The sequence below is a fragment of the Drosophila nasuta genome, chromosome 2L, assembly GCF_023558535.2.
Source record: "Drosophila nasuta strain 15112-1781.00 chromosome 2L, ASM2355853v1, whole genome shotgun sequence".
Lineage (NCBI taxonomy): Eukaryota > Metazoa > Arthropoda > Insecta > Diptera > Drosophilidae > Drosophila > Drosophila nasuta.
The window spans coordinates 6421389-6446850 of record NC_083455.1 but is presented as its reverse complement, the minus strand read 5'-3'; the positions used below and the strand labels follow the sequence as shown (position 1 = coordinate 6446850).

At 36.6% G+C, this 25462-nt stretch overlaps 3 protein-coding genes across 4 annotated transcripts in view; 1 reads left to right on the top strand and 2 right to left on the bottom strand.

Moving 5' to 3' along the window:
• Positions 1 to 25462, top strand: part of LOC132798938 (angiotensin-converting enzyme) — a 63065-nt gene that overhangs the window by 32343 nt on the left and 5260 nt on the right. The gene's annotated exons all lie outside the window — the stretch shown is intronic.
• On the bottom strand, positions 2433 to 4677 carry LOC132798948 (chorion protein S38). The gene is made up of 2 exons (XM_060810987.1): positions 4564 to 4677; positions 2433 to 3737 (listed from the first exon to the last, which is right to left on the bottom strand). Exons 1-2 carry the CDS (start codon positions 4573 to 4575, stop codon positions 2892 to 2894), a joined length of 858 nt encoding a protein of 285 aa, XP_060666970.1. The 5' UTR covers positions 4576 to 4677; the 3' UTR covers positions 2433 to 2891.
• Positions 17743 to 19870, bottom strand: LOC132798951 (E3 ubiquitin-protein ligase RNF12-B). The gene is made up of 3 exons (XM_060810989.1): positions 19764 to 19870; positions 19502 to 19540; positions 17743 to 18670 (listed from the first exon to the last, which is right to left on the bottom strand). Exons 2-3 carry the CDS (start codon positions 19511 to 19513, stop codon positions 17846 to 17848), a joined length of 837 nt encoding a protein of 278 aa, XP_060666972.1. The 5' UTR covers positions 19514 to 19540; positions 19764 to 19870; the 3' UTR covers positions 17743 to 17845.

Sequence of the window (25462 nt, the reverse complement as noted above, 5' to 3'; positions counted from 1 at the left end):
ATGTATGTATGTTAGTATAGCAATGAGCACACGAAATAGAGTATGTATATATTATTATGTAAACAATTTCATGGAATTCGTTTATTGTACATCACTTCAGGTATTGAACAGTCTGGCAGCCCTCGCCCTCTATAGAGGATGCCACATACCCTTCTCAGCATTTCTCTTGGGACTTTAATTGAGTTTTATGCAGGCAGAAATTGTTTAAAATCAAAGCGATATTAATTAAATTTTATTTCTTACAACATCTTCGACGTCTTTGACGCACATATGAGGATCTTTTGCACAATTTATGCAGTTCACTAATAGATTAAATGAAATGAATATCCAAACTTTCGACATTTTTAGCGTTAAATAATCAACGATGATTGCAATAATGCATTCTCAATGTAACTAAATTTATCAGTTTCCACAACGGAGCTGTGCGGCTTCATTGCCTTCTAGAATGTACTATATAACTTAAGATATCTTGTATATATGTGTGTATATGTGTATTTATTAAATATATATTCTGGTTATCAACAATGAACGTTGATTCATTTATGAATTACATTCATAATGAAACCACATAGTTTGCCTAATACTAAATATTCAATTGCGCAGAATTCAAAATATAAGCTCGTTCTTTACTGGAAAGTTTGTAAAAATTTATTTTATCGTTCTCAAAATTCTATGTCTCAGCAAATAAAGCAGTGCGTGCATCAAGTTCATTGCCAACGTCGTTTCTTTCCATAGCCATGCGCAATCTTTTTTGTTTTATAAAGTGCCAAGACAACAATGTTAGAGCTACAAAGGCAATGGCAACTAATAAAGCACCACATATTATAATCCATTGATCGAATCCTGTTCGCTCTCTGGTGAAACTTTGGGACAGTTCATTAATTGTAGTTGTTCCATCATACAAGTCAGACGACTCTGTTGTGGTTGTTGAAATCGCCTGACAGCTTAGATTCAATGGATTTGTGTCCTCATACCCAGGGCAGCAAACTTTATGGACCTCCAGCTTCGTTTTCAACTATATATTAACACACAAAAATTCCTTATTCCAAAATAATTGTATCTAACTCATCATGCTTACTGACCACATTTTGCATTGCACCTTGAATACCATATTTTCTAAAACTTTCTGCAAATGATCCATAGGCCTCCACTGGCAAACGTTCTCTAGCAGTGTATTCAACTGTTACAGTTTCTTCACATATGTTTGGATTCTCAGTTTGCAATAGTGCACTAGGCAAAAGAATAAAACATATCACAATAAGAAAACGAAACATTTTCGGGTGTGCCAACAAAATTTTCACGTTCCTCGCGGGGATGGACTTGAAACTGAACTGAAATGGATATAATAATAGCATTCTCTTGGTACTTGATACTCTTGTGAGTTTAAGTGAGTTGATAAGCCCAACTAAGCTCTACAGATGAGTGGAAATTGTTAAAAAATTATATATTAATATACACAGCTGACATTTGTACGTAGAGTTGCATAGTATTAGGCTTATCCAATTAATATTATTACATTTTGATATTCATTTATTAAAGATCTGTTGCATACTTATAGGAGCAATGTATTTGTGAATTTACCAAAAAGCTTTGTTTAAAATTGAGGGCTGTCAATGACGAGCTTTTTGCACGATTCAACGAGAGCTTTGCAAAGCTTGGATTTGCAAAAGCAAAGTTATACCCATTTTTAAACAAGTAGTTAGTGCTTTTATTTTAAAAGTAAATAATCTAAAATCGGGTGCTATCGTGCGACCTGATAATCATATTTGGATATATAAGTCTGACTTAAGTAACAGAGTTGGATCTACTGATGTTTATTATACCCGCTGTGAGTATAGTAAAAGAGTATTATAACTTTGTGCTTTCAGCAAATGTATGCACGCAGATCAACTTTGTTTTAGACTTTTGCAACGCCCACTTCAACACCTGCAAGTTGAAAAAATCGAATATCATATATATTCTGAACGCTGGGGTAAATGTAGTATCTTGAATCCTTATGACAGCAATGTTTGTGGTCAGATAGAAATTGTAAAAGTTATTTAGGGAATAATTGTATATGCCAAAAAACAGATGCGACAATCGGGTTCTATCTGGTTCGAATGATAATCTGTATATATGTATTTCAACTCTATATACTTTGACTAGTATATCAGTATACCAAATGTGGCCTTTAGGATATTTCAGTATTTAAAAATATAATATATTATGTTGATATTTTTAGTACCAGTTCTTACCTCTACAAAATTCATATTAATCAAATCAAATCAAAATTAAAACCAAAAAATATGATTTTTAAGTTTTTAGCTTAAAATTTTCAAGTTATTTTTTTTTCTTGTCTGACAATTACATTCGTATTAATCTCGGTATCATTGACCACCAATAATGCATATGCATATAATTAAATGCATTCAATTGAAAGAAGAAATAACAGCTTTTCATTAATTTTCTTTTTATTTACATTATTAAATATGTACAAAAATTTCATAGAATAGAAATTGACATGAAAAAGTCGAAGGAGCAACTAATTTTTGTTTTTCTGTCTAGAAAGAACTGTACATAAGAGGGCGAGTGATATAATACACATAAGCATAACAAACGAATGCGATTTTGGGATTGTTGGCAAGCTTCCAGAGGGTTCCGTCTAGACGGAATCCCTTGTCGGAATTTGTCGCTCGATTGTTGCTTCCTCCTAGAATTTCGGTTGGTATCACAAACTAAAAACTAAATTGTAAGTCGTACATTGAGGGTGCGGATTCGGGTTAGGGTTGTGTTCCAGTTTGGCTTCGCTTGTTTTCTTTTGAAGTGGATAATTTCGAGAGGATGTTGTTGTGCTCGCCTTCACCCGATTTCATTGTAGATGGCCCTCGATTGTGTGTGTGCGTTAAATTGATCTACTTTTTGTGGAGGTAACCGCCGTGGCTGGAGATGCCGTACGAGGAGATGCCATGGCCAGAGATACCGTGACCAGTGCTGCCGTATGAGATACCGGGGCCAGAGATGCCATGACCGGAGATACCATGACCAGAGATGCCGTGGCTGTAGACAGCTGGGGCGGCGGCAACGGTGTGGGTGATGGCAACAGCGGGCTTCACGTGGCTCTCAACGTGCACGGGAACGGGCACTTTCACCTCATAGGGGACTGGACGATCCACATGGATGGGGACCTTCTGGATCACACGCTTCTCGACGGTGTAGGGCACTGGCTTCTCAACGGGCACGGGGTATGGCTTGGGCACATGGACGGTGTATGGACGATCGACTGGGATCTTGACTGGGACCTTGACGATCTTCTCGACTGGGTAGGGCTGGGGCACTTCGACGGGCACCTTGACGATCTCCTTCACCTGGTAGTGGACGATCTTCTCGACTGGGTAGGGCTGTGGCACTGGCACCTTAACTGGGTAGGTGACAGTCTTCTCAACTGGGTAGGGCACATGACGCTCCACCTGGTAGGGCACCTGGACGGTCTTGATCACGGTGTTGGTGTGCACCTGAGTGGGCAGATGGGCGACAGCGGGGGCAGCCACAGCAACTGGGGCAGCGATGGCAGCGTGTCCAGTGCTCAGAATGGCACCACCACCGATCGATGATGGACCATAGCCGTAGCCCAAATGGCCGATGCCGCGCTTCTCCTGCTTCTTCTCGGCTGTCGCGCTCTCAGCGGCAACCTCAACTTTCTTGGCCTCCTCGCTGGCGTTGGCAGCCAACACGAACACAGCCAATAGGCCAAAAATAAGCTGCAATTGAAAATGTTACCAAAGTGGGTTAGACAGCCGTATTAGTCGGTTATACAACACCGGCAGCACTTCCGTCTGCTGTGTCCATAATTACGAATATGACAATTATGCAATGTTGAAAGTGAACTGGCATGCTATGCAAAGCCAAGTCGAGACAAGACAAGACAAGACAAGCCATGCAAAGCAAAGCCAAGCCTAGTCGAATCGAATCAAGTGAAGCCAAGCAATTGCTCGGCAGTGCGCCAAGTTCAATTTGACGGCAAATCGTGTGCAATGTGGCGCATACGTGATGTACAAGAACTCGAATTGTGTACCAAGCTGCGTATGCGCATTGCAAATTTCTCACAGTTAATTGCAAATTTGTATATGAAGTGTATGTGAATGAAATTGAATATTACTTGATTGTTTAAATTGTCTTATAAATAAATATGTGTGAGTGCTCTTTTTCAACCATGATTAGTTAAGTATAATTCTATACTTTACAAAATTAATTTTTTTTTAGTTCAGAACTTTAAATTAATAAAAATTCTTTTGAAATATATAAATTTTACATCTTTAGCTGGTACGCTTTATAATATCGCGGGTTATGTTTTCAAATTTCCTATATAAAGAAATTAATTAGAACTTTTGGGAACACAATTAATATACTAGCACAAAATGATTATTAAAGTTTCAGTTGACATCACTTTATTCTTCGTTACATTTTAAGAAGTTTTTTTTTTTTTTATTTTTGATGCAAACACTTCAAGAACTTTCAACAGTTGCGATTGTGATGTTATATTATTATATTGGGAATTGATATTTAGTACGCTTAAGCACAACATACCATGGATTTCATTTTGCACTTTTTTTTGTTATAACTCCTAGACAGGCGCACTCAACTCAACTTTGGCCGGGGTGTGTATGTCTCAACCAACCCACAACTGTTAACTGAATAATTTTGCACAGACATTGCAAGCTTTTATATGCCGATGCCGACAGCTTTGATGCTGCTTTGCGATTTCTGCAATGGCCGTCGACGTCGATGTCGAGATCATTCACGCAGCCGCATTAGTCCATAACGCAGACCAAAAGCTCGCTCTCTCTCCTTCTCCCTCTCTGTCTTTCTTCTGCGAAACAGGCGCGCTCTCGCTCTTTAAGCGCACTCGCTCTCTATGCCAAAAGGAAATGCTGAGCAGGCAATCGGTGTGAGCTTTCGGCTTCTAAGCGAACTGATCGCGCAACTCACACGGATACTATATGTGTATACGAGCAATACGTGTGAGCTGCTTGCCATATACAGTACATGTGAGGTTGGGAGTGTGTGCGTGTGCATTCGTATCAGTTGGCAGGTCTCCTAACTTTTAATGGTACCAAGTACTTAGTAGTCAACTGGGGGCATGAGATACAAAAAACACTCTCAGCGATTTAACAGCCAAAATACATTTTTTATAATAATAAAAATAAGTTTTAATATTAATTCGAAGTAAATCTTTTATTTGCTTTTATTATTATTAAAATTAGTATTAGTGGTGCTGAATACACTATTAAAAATTAACAAAATATACAACCTAAATCGAGAAAAATTGAAATGTGTTAAAGAAAATATTAAAAGTGGGAACTCATTAAAATTCATAAAGAAAAATTGCAATTTAATAAATATAAATAATATATAGTTGTATTTTAAATCAACGAAAAAGTTAAAAGTATTATTCTTTGAAAGTAGAATAATAAAGTAAATAAATAAAATAAAAAGTATTTTTAGTGTTAAATGAACAATAGCTTATGTTGATGTTTTGGGACTAAGTGAAATAAGTTGCATAAGTAGAATCCAAAGTTGATTTTTCAGCTTTGGTTTTTTTTTGGTTTTTGTTTTTGAGAAAAACATGCGCCGCTTGGTCTGTGAGTTCTGTGCAGAGTTCGGCTGGGTTCGGTTGGTTTCGTGACTGAACTTTTGATCTCAGATTTTGTTTTTGCGAAGCAAATTTCGAATTGTAGGTGCAATGATTGAATGTTTTGTGTACCTCAATTTTTGCTTGCTTGTGTGTTTGAATGTGCAACTTGACATTTTAATGTGCATAGGAAATACATAAGTCGGTACTTGCAGTATAAGACTAACCGGTCAGTGGCTATATATGTATGTACATAAATGGAACGTGTGAACAAAGAGTGCCAAGAGGCCAAAACACAATGAAGGAGAGAGATGGAAAGATTTGAAATAAAAAGAACAGAAACATACTGAATCTTAGATTTACGGACATTTTTCACGAAATTATTGTGATTAATACTAAAGACGTTAGACGCCATTAGAGCGCTGTGCATTGTAATGTGCAGTTGAAGGCGAAGGTCGATCATCATCATTATCATTATCATTATGTGGCTCATTTTGAGTAGAGTAGCAAAGTTGAACCACATTATCAAACAGATCAAAAATGAGGCCTTTGTCTTGGCTGGGCATTGTGAGGCCTCTTTTGTGGCCAAGTCGAACGCATTGAAAGAACGATGCATCAAGCAGATGACCCCAAAAAAAAGCATTGAAATCATGAAGAAGACCAAGAAGAAGATGGAGAAGAAGAAGAAAATCAACAACTCTCGATGGCATAATAAATACGCAAAGTGAAGGGAAACGTAGCGGTTAAGGCCCAACATTAAATTCAAGTTCAAGTTTATGTGGATTTTATGTTTTTATGTGGGGGTTTCATTATATCTACTAAAAATGTTGTGTTTTTTTTACATACTTCTTATTGCTTAACTTTCATTTCGCACACGCGCGAATTTTAAACGAAACCACTAAAATTCTGAGCAAAGTAACGTTCTTGTTTTTAAAAACAATCGTAGGAACCTCAGATCCATATGCAAATTCAAATTAAATTATAGCGCCATATATTCAGATCATTTGAATTGCTGTGTTTGATAATATGGATGATACCAGTATAAATCTTGGAATTAAATATATGTTGAATATTCATCAATCAATAAATTTAGCTTTACTTATTAATTGATTACTCCTAATTGCCTCTTCGAGGGTGTTATAATTTGTACACCCACTACCCATAGGTAAGAAGGGTATTATAGCTGGGTGCAGGCAGGAAATGTAAGTAACAGGCAGAAGGAGTCATAACAGATCCCATAAGGTATATATATTCTTGATCAGTGACAACATCCGAGACGATATAGCCATATCCGTCTGTCCGGATGACCACCTAGATCTCAGAGATTATAAACGCCTACGGCAATCGGTTCTTAGTTGCTTTGGCTGATAATTTGGTATATTTTACACCCAATGGTATATTATAAACGTAGAACAATTTCAATATACAACATATATTTTCTTCGTTATGTATCAGTATATGTGCGGTATATTTATTTGGTATATTTTAATTATATTTATACCATATTTTTTTATATTTATACCACACTTTTTTGCCCTTAATCAAAATGGGTAAAGGGTAACTCACAGTCGAGCACACTCGACTGTTGTTTTCTTACTCTGTGGAATCAGTTAAAATCTATTTAATTGCTTCCAGTTTATTTTAAGTAAGCGTATTTCACATTCAAAGCTACAGAACTTGTCTATATTGTTTTTCACTTTATTTGTTTTTATTTTTCATATTCTTTAATTTGATAAATTTATGGATATTCTAATATCGTTGGTGTGATTATGCGAACGTCCAATTATGTAGTCAGACGCTGTCTAAATGCAGAGCACGGCATTTGCATAAAATATCAACGGGCCATTAGCTGAGTTAAGTATGATTGGAATATTCAGTCTGAAAACTTGTCGCCTGCCAGGGAACTTTATAATTAATACCTAATGTCTGCTGGCTGTGTTGAGGTGAACCAGTTCTAAAGACGAGTAAACAAATTTTGAAGCATAAAACATGATTTCTTTTTTCTTTATTTGTTTAGCTTCGAGTTTTTTTTAAATTATAGTCGCATTTCTTTATTTAGAAATTTTGGTTGTTTGCTTCATTTCAATTCAAACATTTCCACAAGTTTGTTGTATTTTGTTTTTTGTTTATTTCATAAAGCGATTGGAATTGCAAATAGATTTCAATGAAGTTTGAGTGTGAATCAAAATTCGTAGCAATATGTTGATTTATTTTTTACTGTATTTATTTTTATTATCATAATAAAGTCACAAGACAACTGTATGACAATATTTCATTGAAATAATGTATTAGACTTACGTTATTCACAATAGCTGGTTGAGTGGGAGTACAGCTTAAATTCTGATTTTATGCATTTTTATCGCTTTGATCTAGAAAAAATATAAAAACAGAAATAACCTTCTGCAAATATTGCACAAATTTGTTAAAAAGTATAAAATGCGGTTCTGCTTATACTAAAAAGATTTTACGTGTTTTACGTGTCATGAGACCATAAATTATGGCCGAAAAATACATTCAAATTCGGTGTTGCCATTGTTTATTGGAGAACAATTAAAAGCTAAGCAACTTTTGAGGGTATGCAACTGTCAGATACTCTGTGAAATAATTCGCATTCATTCATGTAGGGTTTGTGTTCAGTTTCGTTTTAAGACAAATATACTTTACGCAGACGGTGATTAAGAGGTATTGCTAAATAATAAATGTTGCCATTAAGTATGTTGAACAGATTTCGACTTCAAGTCTGTCCGTTTTTTTAACCCATCAATTTATTGGCTCTGTGTTAAGCATTTGTCATTTGCCATTTAATCGATGAGTCTGCCAATTTTTTCGTCGCGTTAAGCTGGTGAAAAAAATTACTTTTAATATAGTCTCCGATACGTAGGTCTGTAGTCGAAAGATGTGAGCAATCTCTCATTGCAAGTGCTCCACTTTAAGATGCTTCGCATTTGTCAATCGTTGAGGATTTTTTGTTGCCTGCTTTTCATGCCTCATTTGTTGCATTTTTGTCGCATGTTTTAAACTTTGCAATTGATTTTCGAGTGCCGAACATGTTTCAAATGCACAATCGTGGAGCTATGTTGAAAAAGCGATTAATTTTACTTTTTAGTAGAGCAACTTTTTTTTAATTTTTTTTGCTAGTCAACTAATTGCACTTTAATGGCAGTAGCATGAAGTTTTGGATAAGATTAAGTATAGAACGACTGTGAGCAATGAATATTTAGTGTATTGATAAAAAAAACAAGTGTATAATGTATTCAATAAAATATTTATTTTTCTTATGATTGTATAATATATTTATTTCACTCTACTTAGTGCTTTAATTCATTTGTTAAAAACTATATTAAATACAAAGCTTTGCACTTAATACGACTCATAAAAAAGAGTTAAAAATACTAACAAAATGCGAACGATTAATTTGACCATTTAGGTTAGTACTTGCAGTTACCTGTATATTCGTATTACTTGTGCCAGGGTCATTTGGGTAATCAGTGGAAAGAAATCAGTAAAATTTATCAAAATTAAAGACGTCGACAGTTCAACTCAAGCGACACAATTTGGCCTAAATTTTGTGGTGGCCTGACTGACTGGTGGAAGATTTCTTCTGTTGGCTGAATTCGTGCTTAGGTTGGAGCCAATCGAGGTTAGTTGAGGTAGGTACGGATAGTATTTGTCAATTGAAACACCGGGCCTCAAGCTTCGAGCTTCGAGACAGTCGTGCAAAACCTTCGACATTTAATTTGGCCACATTTTGAACTGTGCACGTTTACTTAGTTTTTAAGAAAACGGTCAGAAAAAAGTTGTTTACATAAAAACCAAACAAAACAACAACTACTCTCTTACATTTTTATACATTTTTTCCATCAACTTGGATATTTTTGATAATTGCACGAAAAGGTCAGGCAAAGTAAAAATTTTGATTTCATTGTTAACGCTGCGGATCTTCGAGCCACTGTTAACCCAATTCGTTGTCGTTATTACTGTTATTATTATTACGCTTTGACCTCAACACCCAACGCAATAAACGGTAGCTGACCTTTGTTTACTCCGTAACACTTTTCGCACTTAAATTTTCATTTAATGTTTTGGGAAAATGCTTGTACATTAAATACAAACAACCGTACACAAGGCGAAGTTGGGAAAAAAAATACACACAAAATAAGAAAAATACAATTTTTATCCATTTGACATTTTCCATGCAATTGGCGAGGGGCACGGCTTGGAAGACCTTGAAATATCCAACTTGCTAATAGGCAACACAATGCCAGGCTTCAACTGCAAAGCAAAAGCAACAACTACACCTACACGAGGTGTACACGGAACCAGACTTGAGGCTCGACAGAATACTACAAGAGGGGCCTGCGGCATTCGTGTGGCGGCAAATGATTCAAAGAACTGGCTGACACGCCCACCTAACGCCCACATTTGCACTTCAAGTAACACACAAATTGCCCAGAGTCTGCTGAGCAGCAAGTTTTGATAAAAAGAAACAAAATAAATGAGGATTTGTTGCGGACGGGTTTAATGCTTGCCAAACAAACTTGACATTATATTTGAATTCAGAATTATTTAATAACGCCCAAACAATTAAGAATGAATTAAGTATAATTTGTGTATAAATAATATAAGCCAAATTTATTTAAATATAATTTGGGGTTATATATTGATTTTTCTGTTTAATTGAAAACGGGTTGAATTGAATATCAATAAATAATGTGATTTATTTTGGGTCAAAATACTTACTTTATATTTCGATTAATAACTGTGCTGTATCAGCTTTGCAGAAATAAATACTAATTGAATTATTAAAAACTTAGCAAAAGCTGTCATTGTTAGCTAAGTTCTTAATATAATCCTTTTTTTTCCATGTCGTGTTGTACTCCACTCGTGTTTGACAATATAAAATAATGCATTAATCATTTCATTCAGTTGCTGTCGTTGCCTTTGCTTTTGCTGTCCACTTCATGTCGAGAAAACTGCGCAGCAATTAGCGCAAAAATGAAACAATAAGATCACGAAAAAATATACCAAATTGGATAAAAAATGCAAAAAAAGAGAGAAAAACAAAAAATAGAAACGAACAAAACCTTTGCTATGGGAATTATGTCGTTTGCTCGACTGTTGTTTGTGTTGAATGTTGTGTTACACACATATATGAGGTGTGTGGGAACCACATCTGCTCTGCTCTTATTATTAGCACCAAAGTTGCAGTAACTTGAATTTAAATTATTGTCTTTATGGTGCAATACTCTTGTCACTGAAGAAACACAATAAACACATTCAAAATTACACGAATCAACAAAGAAATAAAAACGAGTAGAAGCTGATCAAACTTTTGGCATTAATAGACAAGACACCCAATAAAAATGAATATTTATAGTTCAACTCTTAATTCAAGTAGTCGATTCTAATTAAAATAAAAATATCAAATCAATGGTTTGTTTAATGAATCTGTGCAGTATTTAACGATTCAGGAGCTGATTTTGAAGATTTGCTTATTTTAATCTCATTCTATTTTAAGTACTTACTTGTGCGAACATATAAAGTTATAATTTCATAATTTGCAGCCAACTTTAAAGCATCATATTTTAGGTTTTATTAAGCTTCCCTTTCTTAAAAATGGTATCTTGATTCAAATTTAAATTCTTATTATGTCATTAATCTGCGATGTATGCTTTAAATGGTTTTTATACTAATCCAATTCTCGAATTTCTAATCTTTATGTCAAATCTGCGCGAATTTCGTTTTCTATAGATCAGATATTTATTTGCATAAAATTAACTAGTTGAGGTTCGAGTTTAACCTCGATAAATTTGTTTATTCTACAAATAATTACATTCTGTTCTCATTTTAGCAAAAAGTTTAACTTTTCGATCAGCAGATTTCGATAATGTAATTTTGTAATTTTAGTAATCAGCATTCTATTTGTAATCAATGCATTTAAGTTTTAAAATTGTAAAATTGGAGTGCCACACCCATTTACAGCTGAAGACAAATAAATATATAATTTAACGAAATCATTTTATTTGATTTTCACAACCACAACAACAATAGGTACAATAACAATAACAACATGCATGACAATGTGGAATATCAAATTACTAATATCCAAATTTTCAGACACACAAAGGCCCAATAGCGACAATAACAATAACGACAACAGTGCCAACAACAAAAACAACTATTCAATGGCCTAACTCAAATGCCACAGTGACACACTAACTGGGTGACTTCCAAACCAGCAGCACACAAACAACAGCAACAGCAACAACAACAACAACAGAAGCAACACATGCAACTTAGCCACGACGAAGTCGAAGAAAACTGAAATTATGCAACATTTGCGACTTCGCCAACGCGGACAGCTGCTAGCAGTGGAACAACTGCGGCAGCGTCAGCGTCAGCGGCAGTGGTTGCGACTGCGGCTGCGGCGGCAGATCGGTGGTAGGCAGCGGTAAACAGTTAGCAGTCAAATGCCTGCCGCATTTGGGAAGCTGCAAACCATTCGCCTGGCTATTTATGTTGTATTTGCCAGAGATGTTTTTGAGATATGTCGCATTCAATTACTCTACAAATGCGCTGTTTTTTTAGCCGTTGTTTTCGATGTTGTTGCTTTGCTTTTGGTTATGCCCTGAAAAGGCGTAACACTACAATAGTCAATTATTTAAGTGCTTTCGGATAGAGAACACTTTCAGGGAGTGCTACTGCATTTGGAGAGCGTCGCGAAACACTTTCGATATAAAATAATACAAAATAAAAGCCAAATAAGCAAATCGAGTTCGTTGCCTAAGTCTTTTGTTTCGCTTAGCAGGTGAAAGGATCTGAGGCTCTCCGATGTGCCCCCTTCAAGCTAGATGTGTGTGCTTCGTGTGTTTCGATTTCACCCAAGACACACCCCGGTGAGAAAATGCTGCAATTTGGAGCTATAATTCATATTGCATGGCGGGATACGGACAGTGCAAAACTGCGGCGAAAAATGCCATGCCAAATGGTCAAATGGCCAATTGCATAATAAAACCCACTGTGATGCGATGCGATGCGGTAGCTACTTTAATTGTTGCAATTTAAATGCATGCGATGAGAAATATTTATGCTGATGTGCCACGCTTCATAGCCGATAGTTCGCATACTCTCGTACTTCGGTGGGAGGACAAGGGTTTTATAGTCAGCGAGAGGTCACGCATTAAGATTCAACTGACTTCGTTTTGAAATGACTCAGAAATTATGAAGCCGTACTTTTTATTATTCTGTTGAAATTTGATCGTATTAAATGTTATCCTTAAGTCTACCTTAATTTAAACTAAAACAAGATTGATTTTGCTGCTGCCTCAATTATTATGATAAACTTGTTAATTATCATAATTGAAGTTACTCTTCTCCATTTCGATCATACTTGAATGGAACGCTTAATGCAGACATAAATCAATAAGAAAAGCAGCAAGCCCTTAGGTTAAGTCAAGGAGTATAACAAATGGTACATTGTGTCTGATTTCTCTCTGCATCGATGACTTCGGCATGAGGCCACCCAAAATGCTGAAGAGACAAGCAACAAATTGCGGCAACTAAAGGGGCAATTAAAACAATATTTTTGCCATAAAATCTTGCTTGGCAAACGAAGGCAGGTTGGGGGTGTACGCATATTTGTTGAAATTAATTAATTGCCTCAAAATGACAGAGACTACGGCAAAGGCAACGACAACAGCAACGGCAATTTCGACGGCAAATGGAAAAACTCAAAATGTAATTTTTCGCAATTTCGTTTTTTGCTTTATTTTTTTTTGTTTTTGGTTTTTTTTTGTGTATTTGGTCTGTTTTATCTTTTTGATTTTATTTTGTCCATGTCGTTGTCGTTGTAGTTGTTGTTGTTGACTGTCTGAGAAAAAGCCCAGAGAGACGTTGCACATTTTGCTCTAATGAGCGACTATACAAGCAATGAACTGATCTAGACAGCTAGTTTTGGAGGTCACCGCTGACTCCGTCACCGACGCCAAGTTGTCCATCCAATTGAAGCAAATGTGTTGTTGTTGTTATTGTTATTGTTGCTGCTGTTGTTGTAGTTTGATTGCGAAATGAATTTGGCTTCGTTTTTGGCTAAAAAATGCATCGAATTCGCGTCAGTTGGCAGCTAAAACGCCATAGCTTTAGTACAAGTTGCACCAGTTTCGACTCATACGACTCGATACAGAAACCAAAACTCAACCAAAATGATATCGAAATCAGCCTCCGAAAGCATTTGCAGCAATTCGTCGCCGTCGTGCTCGTCCAAGCAGCTAGCGGCAACTGTGGCAATCTGGAAATCCCTGACTAACCTCTCTCCTCCTCCCTTGCCTCCTTGTGTCCAACATCATGCATAACATAACATACGTGTGTCGTCTTTGGGATTCTTTGGCTGCCCTGCATTTGGCTTTAATGCTTGAATTGGCCAGCAAGTTGTGCTGTAAACTGCTTTTCATATCGTTTTTTCTTGTTGTTTTTTTTTTTATTTTGCATGTTTCTTTTTATCCATTTTTTATGGAGCAATTGAAGTCGTTGACACGATTAAATGCCACAAAAATTGAACTCTGCTTGTGAAGTTATAAGTATTTCTAATTGCTGCTATAGTTAAAATCATTACAAATCAGTTTGAGAACTCTTAATTCTTTGATTATAAAATATGACTAGAAATATAACTTGAAAAATACTAAAAACAAATGTAATATTTGCATGTTTGTTAATAATATGAAAAGAATTACTTTGAATACTCTTATTTATAATTTATAAATGTATAGTTTTTATCTTGATAAATCAGAATATAAATGATTATTTTCTCAACAATATAATTAAGATATTATTAACTTAGTCCGCACTTGGCATTCATGTTCTTGTCTACGTTAAAAGTTCGCCTGCTGTGCAAATTGTTAATAATTATTGTATTTAATTACGTGCAGCATTCTTGTGCTCGATTTAATTTGTTATAATTGAACCCTACAAAATGACATTAGAACGATTAAGTTTCATTGAGAGATCCGCTTGATAATTGCCCAGCGGTTGCACAAGCTGCAAGAAAATTCAAGTGGCAACACCTACGAGACACTTGGAACCTGCAGCAACAATTTGCAGTTTGCACAATTTGTAACAAATGATGGCAAACGAAAATTAAAATGTATTAATAATACTTATAGAAAAGTGCATTGGTAAACAAGCTGTAGACACATAAGCTGCACACAAGCATTGCCACGCCTCTTTATTTGCGCGCGCCTTGTAAAGCCGATGACCTTGAGTAGATATTATTATTACTCGTAATTCTTTCGCCTGGTAACTGGTTCTGTTCTCTAGTCTGTAGTGTGCTGTAGTGTGGATTGTTGTATCATGTATGTTCTGCAACTCTTTGAGCTGAAAAAACAAGAATCCGAATCAGAATCCGAATCAGAATCAGAATCGTAACGTATCGAAAAGAAAATTAAATCAGAGAGATCCGAGACGACTTTTTTATTAGAAAGTTGTTTTAGTTCCGTCAGCAATGTCCTTGAGCATACTGAAAGGTGACTTGCGGGGGCTTTGGCCCCAAGATGAGATGCGCCACAGATCCCAACGTAAAACAAATCAACCCATAGCAGATGTTTGATATATGGTCAACGCGCTTACAAAAGCTTTTTTATACCGCCCATTAAAACGGTCCAAATGAACCGGTTTTTGTTTTTGTTTTTATTTTTTATTTTGTTTTTTTTTTCTTTATTTAAAATATCTTTTTGTGCTCTTAATGTTCCATCTTCTAATTGCTGTTTGAAAAACCCAAAAACCAAGTGGAAAATGCAAAATAGTCCTAAAATGTTAAACGATTCAATTCATCAAAATCAAACCAGCAAACAAAACAATTTTTATTTTAGTGGTTTTTATGGTCAATTAAAAGTGATGTTTGCCTTTCGCTCTTAGAACTTGCCACAGCGCGCTGCAGTTTGGATTGTTTGTTGCTTTTTTTGAAAGTTGAAATTTTGGTATTTTGAAGTTGGGAAAGAAAAAAACCCAAGATGCTTTAAGTGACATATCAATTGTCCGTGTTTGCTCTGGTTTTAATTTGTTTCGTTTTTGTGCATTTGTTGTTATTAAATTATTTACGAGCGCTTAGAGACTGACCTTTAGTTGAACTCCTCTTGTAAACACAGTTGCAAACAGAGTTGACATGTGCGCATCTGACAGGCCGGGATCTGTCTATCTGTCTGTAAGTCTGTAAGTCTGGCTGGTGGCCTTGTACGTGCATCTGTCAGATAAATCGCATCTTATTTCAAGATATCTTAGCTGTTGCCCTGTGTCATTTATATGACACTTGGACGGACACTTTGCAGCCAGCGTAATGAGTTATGGATCGTTTCGCTATTGTCCCTCAATGCCAATGACATGCAGTTCCTGCAATCTACCAGAAAACTGGGTCAATCCACAGCTCACTTTAGATTGTCCGCTTCGAGAATTGTAGAGCGGCTTCTGCAGTTCAATTCGCAATTTTGCGACATATAAAACACAATTTATGATCTATAAATTAAGGTACATTAAAAATTTAATCACATCAAATGCCATCCAAGTCATTAAATTAAATGCTCTAGATAGTATTTAGACTTGCATCTACATACATATTGTCATCTATTTGTTGCCTTTGCTGACTGCAATTTAGAACCGAGATGTTGATTTCTCCGAACTATTCATCAAATTAAATAATTGTGGGAGTCTTTTTGTTGCGCCTTGATCATAAGATATAATTTAAATAAATTTTATAAGAAATTTTTTAATGACTTCAACAACACATTAGTCTAAGAGTTTCAACATAAATACCACACTCCATCTTAAGCTAAATAATATGCCATTATATTATAAATGAAAATAAGATTTGTGATTTTTAATAACCTAACCTATTACATTTTAAATTGTTGTTTTATACTTATCTAATAAACGAGACACTCAGTTTGTCACGGAAATTTGATGAATATTTTTTTACATTTTCATGGATAATGAGTCTCAAAGGGTAGAAGGGTAATAACTTTGTCTGCAGAAAATCCATATATGTCACAGGTAGAGGGAGGTATCCCCGATACCATAAAGTATAAGTATAAAGTATATATTCTTGATTAACGTCAACAGCCAGGGCTGTTATGACAGCCATGCTATGAAGACCTATACAGATATCAGATACGAGACAGCTGTTGTTATATTGGTACCTACGTAGAAGAAGTTTGTTTTAATTTTCTTTTTGCCACGTCCACTTCCGCCCTTTTCCTTCCTTTTTTTTAAAATGTAGTACTATAATTATAGACTTTGGTATGTTTCAGTATTTTTACGGTATATTAATTTGGTACACTTTTTGGAGAATATGTTTTATTGAAATGGGTATCGGGTATCTGATAGTGGAGCCCGCTCGACTGTTGCTATCTTAGTTGTTTAATAATGTTTTATCCAAAATTGATAAACTAATAATATTTTATTGTTATTGGAGTCAACGAATTTAACTTAATACATAAATGCATATATTGAAAATAAAATGATGTAAAAATCGGAAAAGTCTTAAACATTTATTTTCTCCTAGGAAACGTGCATAGCGAGCAAGTGTAATTTTTTAAACTTGAGTGGTGGATGATTTAATTTTCTGTTGGTAGTATTCAAAGATACTACTAATCTCTTAATGTAGAAAACCATTCTTAATAGCTTTCTGAAATAGTATTTTTTTAAATCTCTTTTCTGTCTAATTGATTTTATTTTCTACGTGAATAAAGTAAAACGATTAAATTATTTTTTTTTTACAATTTTATTTCTTAATAGATTTTTACATATTTGTTGTTGTTCTATGCTTTTCATTCATTGTATGACGAAACCGATCACTGATAAACAGCAACAGCTAAGATGATTATAAAAATTGAGATTCTTTTATAAACATTTAGCCGCGTTTTATCCTAAAGTGTAATTCCAAACATAACAATGTCCCATTTGATGGTTACTTGGAAATAATTTACAAAAGGTTTTGTTGTTCTTCCTTGGGTTGTCTTAAGAGCTAACAGAGTGGCAGGGTAGAAGTTCTACTAAATAGAACTTCTTGGAAAGTGTGTGTGTTTTTTTTTAGGGGGGAGCGCAGAGACCGTGTGAGAAGTTTCATTTTTTTTGTTTTCGTTTTTATCTTTCTTTGTTTTTTTTTTGGATAGAATTGAAAAAAATGTTGCTAAATTTGATTCGGCATATTTCTTGTGAATCCCGTTTGCTCCATTTGAATTCGCTCCCGCTCTACTTGTGGTAACCACCATGGTCGGCGTAGACGGTGGCGTCATGACCGATGCTGCTGACGGGGTAGTGGCTGACGGGGATGCTGCTGACGGCAACGGAAGGTGCGTGCTTCACCACGGAGTGCGAGACAACGGGCACCTTGACGTAGACGGGGTATGGACGGTCGACGGGGATGTGCACGGGCACCTTCTGCACCTTCTCCACGTAGACGGGGTAGGGCTTCTCGACGGGGACGGGGTATGGCTTGGGTACCTCAACGGGCACTGGACGGTCGACGGGCACATGGATTGGCACCTTCTCGTGACGGATGACTTCGTAGGGCTGTGGCACTGGGACGGGCACCTTGACGTATTCCTTGACAGGGACAGCGACCTTCCTGATCACCTCATAGGGCTGGGGCACGGGCACCTTAACCTCAACGGGCACGCGCTTCTCATGCACAACGGGGTAGGGGCGATCGACATGTACGGGCACTGGGATGCCCTTGGTGATGGTGATGGTCTTGTGCACATCAGCCTGCTTGCTGATCACATAGGGGGCGGGCACGGCGTGAGCTTGGACGGCAACGGCGGGAGCGCTGTGGCCATAGGCGATGGCAGGACCGCTGTGTCCCACAGCAACGGCGGCGGGGGCAGAGTGACCGTAGCCGGTCAGACCACCGGCGAGGGAGCCGTGACCAATGTGGCCAACATCGAGACCAGCATGGCCATAGCCATAGCCGAGATCAAGCAGACCGCGCTTGTCCAGCTTCTTCTCCAGTGGAACCTTCTCCTCCTCGGTCTTGCTGGCGCAGGCTGAGGCCACCAGCAGAGCGGCTAAGCAGATCTAGACGAACAATGCAATCAGGTTAAATTGGTAATTGCAATTGGCTGAAATGCGGTTAGTTCTAGTGCAAGGGCCTACAAGTTATGTCACTACACATGTAAATTGATTAGGTAATCGCATTAGAAAGTTATTTCAGCGATATGCCGCCCACTTGGCTATAACATTGTCGGTTTACTGTTTACTGTTTACTTCGCTTTCAAATGGTCAAGTGAAATTGATATGTGCTCCGCATGCGTAATGCGTTCCAAGCTTCAGCTGTAGCTGTGACTGCCCCAGACATGACAAAATGTGCGCCGCAGACGTCACGCATGACCAGCTGCTGTTGTGGATGCATTCACCGCAGTCTTTATATCATATTTGTTGTTGCCAATTTAATTGATTAGCTAGTTGGCTTAGTTTGATTGCTATTAAACGTGGATGGCAATCATAATGCAATGATCATCATTTATAGAGAGCCAAAGACAATTAGCCATTGATTTGATTTGTTCAAGTTGAAGTTTATCATTTACTGTTTGTTTTTGTATTTCGGCAAAGACATTATGCAATTAGCGTATATAGGAAGTGAGTGGATCGGTCAAGCACCCGATCCGAAGACTTGCAATATATGTAGATATATAGTGCATATGATTATTATGATGGATTAGAAGGTCTGTGCATGTCATATTTAATCTATGTGGGAACTGACTTCAATGGATATTCATTTGATTACAATTCAATATTTCTCACATTTAAATCAGTTATTCTGAAATTCTTTTTCTATGTTTCTCAATGAAAATATTTACACATAATTGATTCAGAAAAAAAACAAATGGAATTGTTATTGTTACTTACGAAAACTTTCATTGTGAAGTGTGTTGGGACTTGCCAAGGCTGTAAATAAAAAAAAATAGTTTGCATGTTAATAACGGTTTGATATATTTTTTTTGTTTAAAACTGTGCACACAAATTGAACTATATTTTCGTGATTATTATTTAATATTTATTATTTATTTTTTTTAGATCGTATATCACAAAACTATTTTTCATTTAATTTTAAAATTTTGCACAGAAACTTGTAAATTCAGAAAAATTTGAAACATTTGCCAACACTTACGAGCAACTCAGAAATATTATTGAAATCAACTGTTTAAGGAGTGTAGAATCACACACGATTCCAAACCTTTGACTGGATGCTGTCTGTGGTCAGTGGCGCACTTTTATACCCCCAAAGAGTTTTTGTGTCAAAACGAAACTGAAAACGCCGCCAAGCACAGCTAGCCAAGTTAATAGAGCGTCGTCGTAAAAGCTTTCAAAAGCGCAGCCGCAGCGGCAACCACAGCCGAAGTCGCAAAAGCCGAGAGACGCTTTGCACTCTCTCTCTCTCTCGCTCTCTCTCACTTTGTCTGACTCTCTGCAAAGCTCGCGAGAGTTGCGTTGGTATTGGTAAGCTTTAAGAGTGTGCGTGGGCTCGGAAAGTTTTCAGCGGAAGCGCTTACCACTACAAATGCATTGCACTAATACCACCGCAAGATCTGCTGAGCTTTGATTGTGGTAGTGAGGCGAGCAGAAGAATATCATGATTTTTCGAAATTGATCAACTTAAGAGTCATTAAAAATGTTTTCGTTTGCCATAAATTACTTTCGGTAAGTGAAACAATGTGTGCTTTGGGGAATTCCAGAAAAATAACTTATTTATTAGATTTATTATTTCTTTCTTTTTTTCTGTTTGTGTGTTTGTCTCCTTTTTATATTTTGAAAGAATACTCGTATCTTAAGAAATGTCATAAGATTATTTTGAACAGTTTTTAATTGGGCTTCTATCAGGTTTTTGACATTGGGAAACCAGATTTCGAATAGCACTCAACCGGGCAAAACCCAAAGAATCCTACATAAAATCATATTGTCTCGAATACGATTACATTTATTTTCATGCCCTGGCAGATTTATTGTGCCAGACTTCTATAATTATCAAAATAAAGTATAAATTAGAATGTGCCAATTATTCAAATGAAAGCATTAATTTATGCTCTTCTTTTGTGTGTGATATCGTTGCATAGCTTGGTTTGTTTCCCACATTTCTCATCTGATTTCGATATGCAAAACACGGATTGCATAATGTGAGCTGCAAAACCGCAGACGACAGTTGTGGAAATGCTTTCAACTTATAATATTCGAATTTATTATGACTTAATCATCGACACTGAGAGAATATGATTAATATAATTATAATTATAATTTCTGTTTATACTGTTGAATTAAGTAATCTGTTGAAACAAATATTGCAGAAAAATTTTAAAAATATAAATTAAGTTTTTTTTATTAATTTGAAACCCACTGCTCAATTTTTGCGAGTGTATGGCAAATAGTTTTCGACTTCCTCACCGGGAAAATGGAAGCGGAAGCTGTGGGAAATGCGATAAGAGCGGCATATTGCTTGGGATCCATACATAGGGCAATCCAATAGCCTATTGCGCATTTCACGCACTTTTTGGATGCTTTGAATTGCGTTTCATTGTGTTTGCTGCAATTGCGATTGCGATTGCATAGGCAACACATAATCATGTGGCAGCAATAGCGGAGAGATCGTGTTTCTAATTTAAATCACAGTGTTGCAACAAATCTGGAAATCAAACAGACATAAGTAGCTACTGGAGTTGACTGTTGAGCCAACCCCTGGCAGGCGGTGTATTCGGTGGGGTACGAGGTATTTGCAATGCGTGAGAGTTGCCGCAAAAGTGAAAGGCCTTTATGGGTCGCTCAAGTCAGATTACATATCAGATGGATGGCTGCGATTTGGCAATTGCTGGCAAGAAAAACAAAATTGTGATCTATTTGAGGCGACACACGAGCAAAATGAAACCTGTTGGGAATATTGGCGCCCAACTTCAACTTAATATTCCGCAAACATCGATTTGCATTTTCAATTGTGTGTTTTTCAGACGATTCTATAATGGACTTGGACATTTAGACAACCTTGTTTGTCACACACACACTTTTAGTACATTAAACAACTTTCCAAATTCAAATGATTTTGAATTCTTAAAGCTCTGAGGATCGATTGAATTTAATCAATTTTGATTTCGACTGATTGAATTTCAAAAAAAAAAAAAAACAATTAACAAGTTTCAATAAACAAATTTGCTGAGATGCCTGAATTATCATTATTCTATTTTCAACATAGTTTAATACTGTTTAATTTAATTGGATCATTTTATGAAGGTGTTTTAGCACTTAAATCCGCCTTGGATCTCGTTTAGTTCTTTTGTTGTCTTAAATTAAATTTTATTGCTTATAATTAGAGTTGAGACTTGTTGTTGACCGTTTATAATTTTGACAATTTTTGGTGTTCACAATCTTTTTTTTTTTGTATTGCAATTTGTAGATAAAAATATCTCAGTCTTGCTAGGTGTTTATTTCGGATCAATTGAATTGTAAATTTATGAGCGGCATTTAACTAATAATAGGATTAAACAAAGTTCTGGTTCTTGATTGGTTTGCGGCAAATGGAGTTCAATTTATTGCTGCATGTTGCAAGAAGTGCTGCGCCGTTGGCCGTTGGTAGCATCCACTTTAAGGCACAACTGGACAAAGTGGTCAACTTTTACTTTTGCAAAATGTGTCGTTTTCTATGTTCGACCAGATGGAACCAAGTTAACCAAGTCAAGCAACCAGTGCAGCTGCCCGCAACAACAACAAATGCGGCAAACAGCAACAGCAATAGAAACAACAAAAACAGCGACAAACGTTACGATTCTGTCAGACAACGAACCCAACAGATGCGAGTTACAATTGAGAGATGCTGGCGTTTGGGGCTGTTGCTTGGCAGGAGATGGAGGCGGAGCTGCTGCTGCTGCTGCTGCTGATGGTTGTGGCAGAGATCGAGGTGCAAGTGGAGTCGGAGGTGAAGAAGTAGAAGCAGAAGCAGAAGAAGAAAGAGACGAAGGCGGAGGCGGTTCGTTGTGGAGGTTGCTTGGTTGTGACTTGGCATGCGACTTGGGCGCTTTGTTGCATGCTCCGGATTGCAACATAAAAGCCGAGGCGAGTGCTGGTTACAGCCACTACTAGCCACTCCCCTTAAGTCCCCCCGCTCTTCGTGGTGGTGCCACACACTCGTGTGGCTGCTGCAGTTGCAAGTTGCATTGGCAGTTTTTGTGCTTCGCATTTCGGATTCTCATGTTTGCCATCGCCATAAATTGTGGTCAACCGATGCAGCCGATGCGACGTAATTCATTGATTATAACGACAACAATAACTGCACTGCAATGGAGTAAACCCTCCCCTCCCGCCTCTCCACCACTTGGGTTTACCAGCACAAGAGCATTTGTTACCTGCTGATTTATGAGCAATTGTCTGTTCATTTAGTATGTGTGCTTGTGTGCTATATGTTGGTTTTGCGGGTCTTTTGGAAGGCCCAACCACTTGATCAGACCGATTGGTTTTATTTGAAATTCAATATGCGAAAAGAAGGCCTCAAATTAGCTAATATAATTATGGATTATTACAGCCACAAGACTGACAAGCCAGACAGATAGGCAGCTGGCAAAAGGCGCACAGTCTTTGTTTGCTGCCTCAGTTTGTCATGCGATATTCACACAATTGTACTACAGTTGGTCTAACATAGATAGAGGATCGTATATAGGCTACATTTATGTATGCAGATCGCTTAAGATTGCAAGCAGACGACTCAGCTTACCACACAGTCTGAGAATTTGGCAAAGTGTGGAAAAAGTGTGTGTATCAGTTGACAAAATCAACTAGTCGTATACAAGAAGCTGCTGAGCTGCTTGGGCTAAAAAGAAGTGGATCCTAAATCATTATTGCGAATTTTAAATCTACAAACATGGGAAATTTTCGAATAGGTGCAAAATATATAACGTATATATAACGTATATTTCTTTTTATTTTATTATTTCGTTTTAAAATAAATTTAGATTTAAATAACCCAAAAAAACTAATGCTACTTTTTACACATAAAAATTGGTAGAAAGATTTTTTCGAGTGTGCTCGACTGTGAGATACCCAGTACCCATATTGCAAAAAAGTGAAACAGTGCGGTGCTTATTTTAAAATATACCAAAATAATATACACAAAATACTAAAAATATACCAAACACTATATTTGGTATATTGATATAGTACTAAATTCCAAATATTCCAGATTGTCAGCCAAAGCAATAAATACCCGTAGTAAGTATGCGTTTTTACCCATACAATATTTTTATCTGATATCTTAATTTTTAGGAATCATCAAGCTTGAGTTATTATTATACATATATAAAATAAAAATCTCTAATTTTTTTCGATTTGCGATATAATTACTGCAATAATTTTCGAAATAATATAAAAATACTAGAAAATTGATTTAGATTTTTAAATTTTCGTATGAAAAGAAATAACTCAGAGGGATAAACTTCGGAAATAAAAGTATTTATTTATATCTCTATCGTGCCAAAAATCTTCCAAAATTCATTTTGATTATTCAATAAGCTTTTAGTTTATTGCTTCTGTATTTTAGCGCCACTCAAATTTATGTTTATGCATGAATCGAATTTAAATGAATTAAGTGTTAAGTCAAGCTTTAATTGTTTCTATAGAACAGGAAATCCTTTTAGCATCGCTAAGTTGCCCTTACATGTAGTCAAGACATCTGAAGTGAAGGGAGCCGTCAATTAGCCCTTTGTTATTTTCGGCTTTTCCATGCCTTAATTAAAATACAACTTTTCGATTTATTTTAATTTTTTTCTTTATTTTAATATATGCACATTCAAAACGAACAAAAACAACAATAAAAACAAACGAAACTGGTCGCTTGTCGGAAATCGGTAAAGTTTTTCACTTGATATGTCAAAATGCCAAAACGTTGCAGCGCAGGCAAAACGATCGGCCAGTCCATGTGTATATATGGTAGGTATTAAGTATACGCCCTGTTGGCCATTTGCGCGCTTTTTCGTGGCCAGCCGCAAATCATTTAAGCGCCATAGGCGTGCAAAACAAAACAGAAAAAAACCAGCTGCAGCAACAACAACAACAACAACATCGACAATATAGTCACTGAATGGAAAAATAGAGCACAGCTTCCTTTAGACATCGTTTTATAGTAAGTTTTTTGGTTTTGATGGCTTTTTTGAGTCGAGTTAGTTTTGCGTTGGCCGCCGCCGTTTGGCAGCCGCTTAGAAACATTGCGGATGCAGTCACAGACAAGAAGTTGGGGCCGGTTTTTGTTTTGGCCATAAATAGTTGCTGTTGTTCGATGCGGTGCGTTGCACAATGCAACAACTTGAATGCACTTTCAGTTTCAGTTTCAGCTTCGGTGTTTCGTTTTTGATTTTACACTCGAGTTCGAGCTTGAATTCCGATTCGGCAACAGCTGCGACACAAAATCATTGCCAGCCAACTAAGAAAAAAAAAAACACTTTGTTCTGCTCCTAATTATGTCATTAATTAATGTATTGTCACTGTGCTAGATCCGTTTTGCCAGCTAATTAACATTTAATTTGAGCTAAGCTCATAACGTCATAGAGTTCTCTATTATTGGCGAGATCCGTGCCAAGATCCGTGCGCATAAATCAATAATAAGCAACTCAGTCATTCGCCTCAATCGAAGCCAAGCAAACAAACGACCTGATCTCATGCTATGCATTGCGCTGAAGGCAGTCAAGATACGTTTAGATCGCAGGTAAACTAAAAATACAAAATCGAACTTGATCTAATTCTCTTAAAGTGCAATACTAGTTGTGCCACTCATTTGTTTCTTACTCGTATTTAATAATAAACTATAAATAGTTAAAGTTGCATTTGAAAAGAATTTCAATC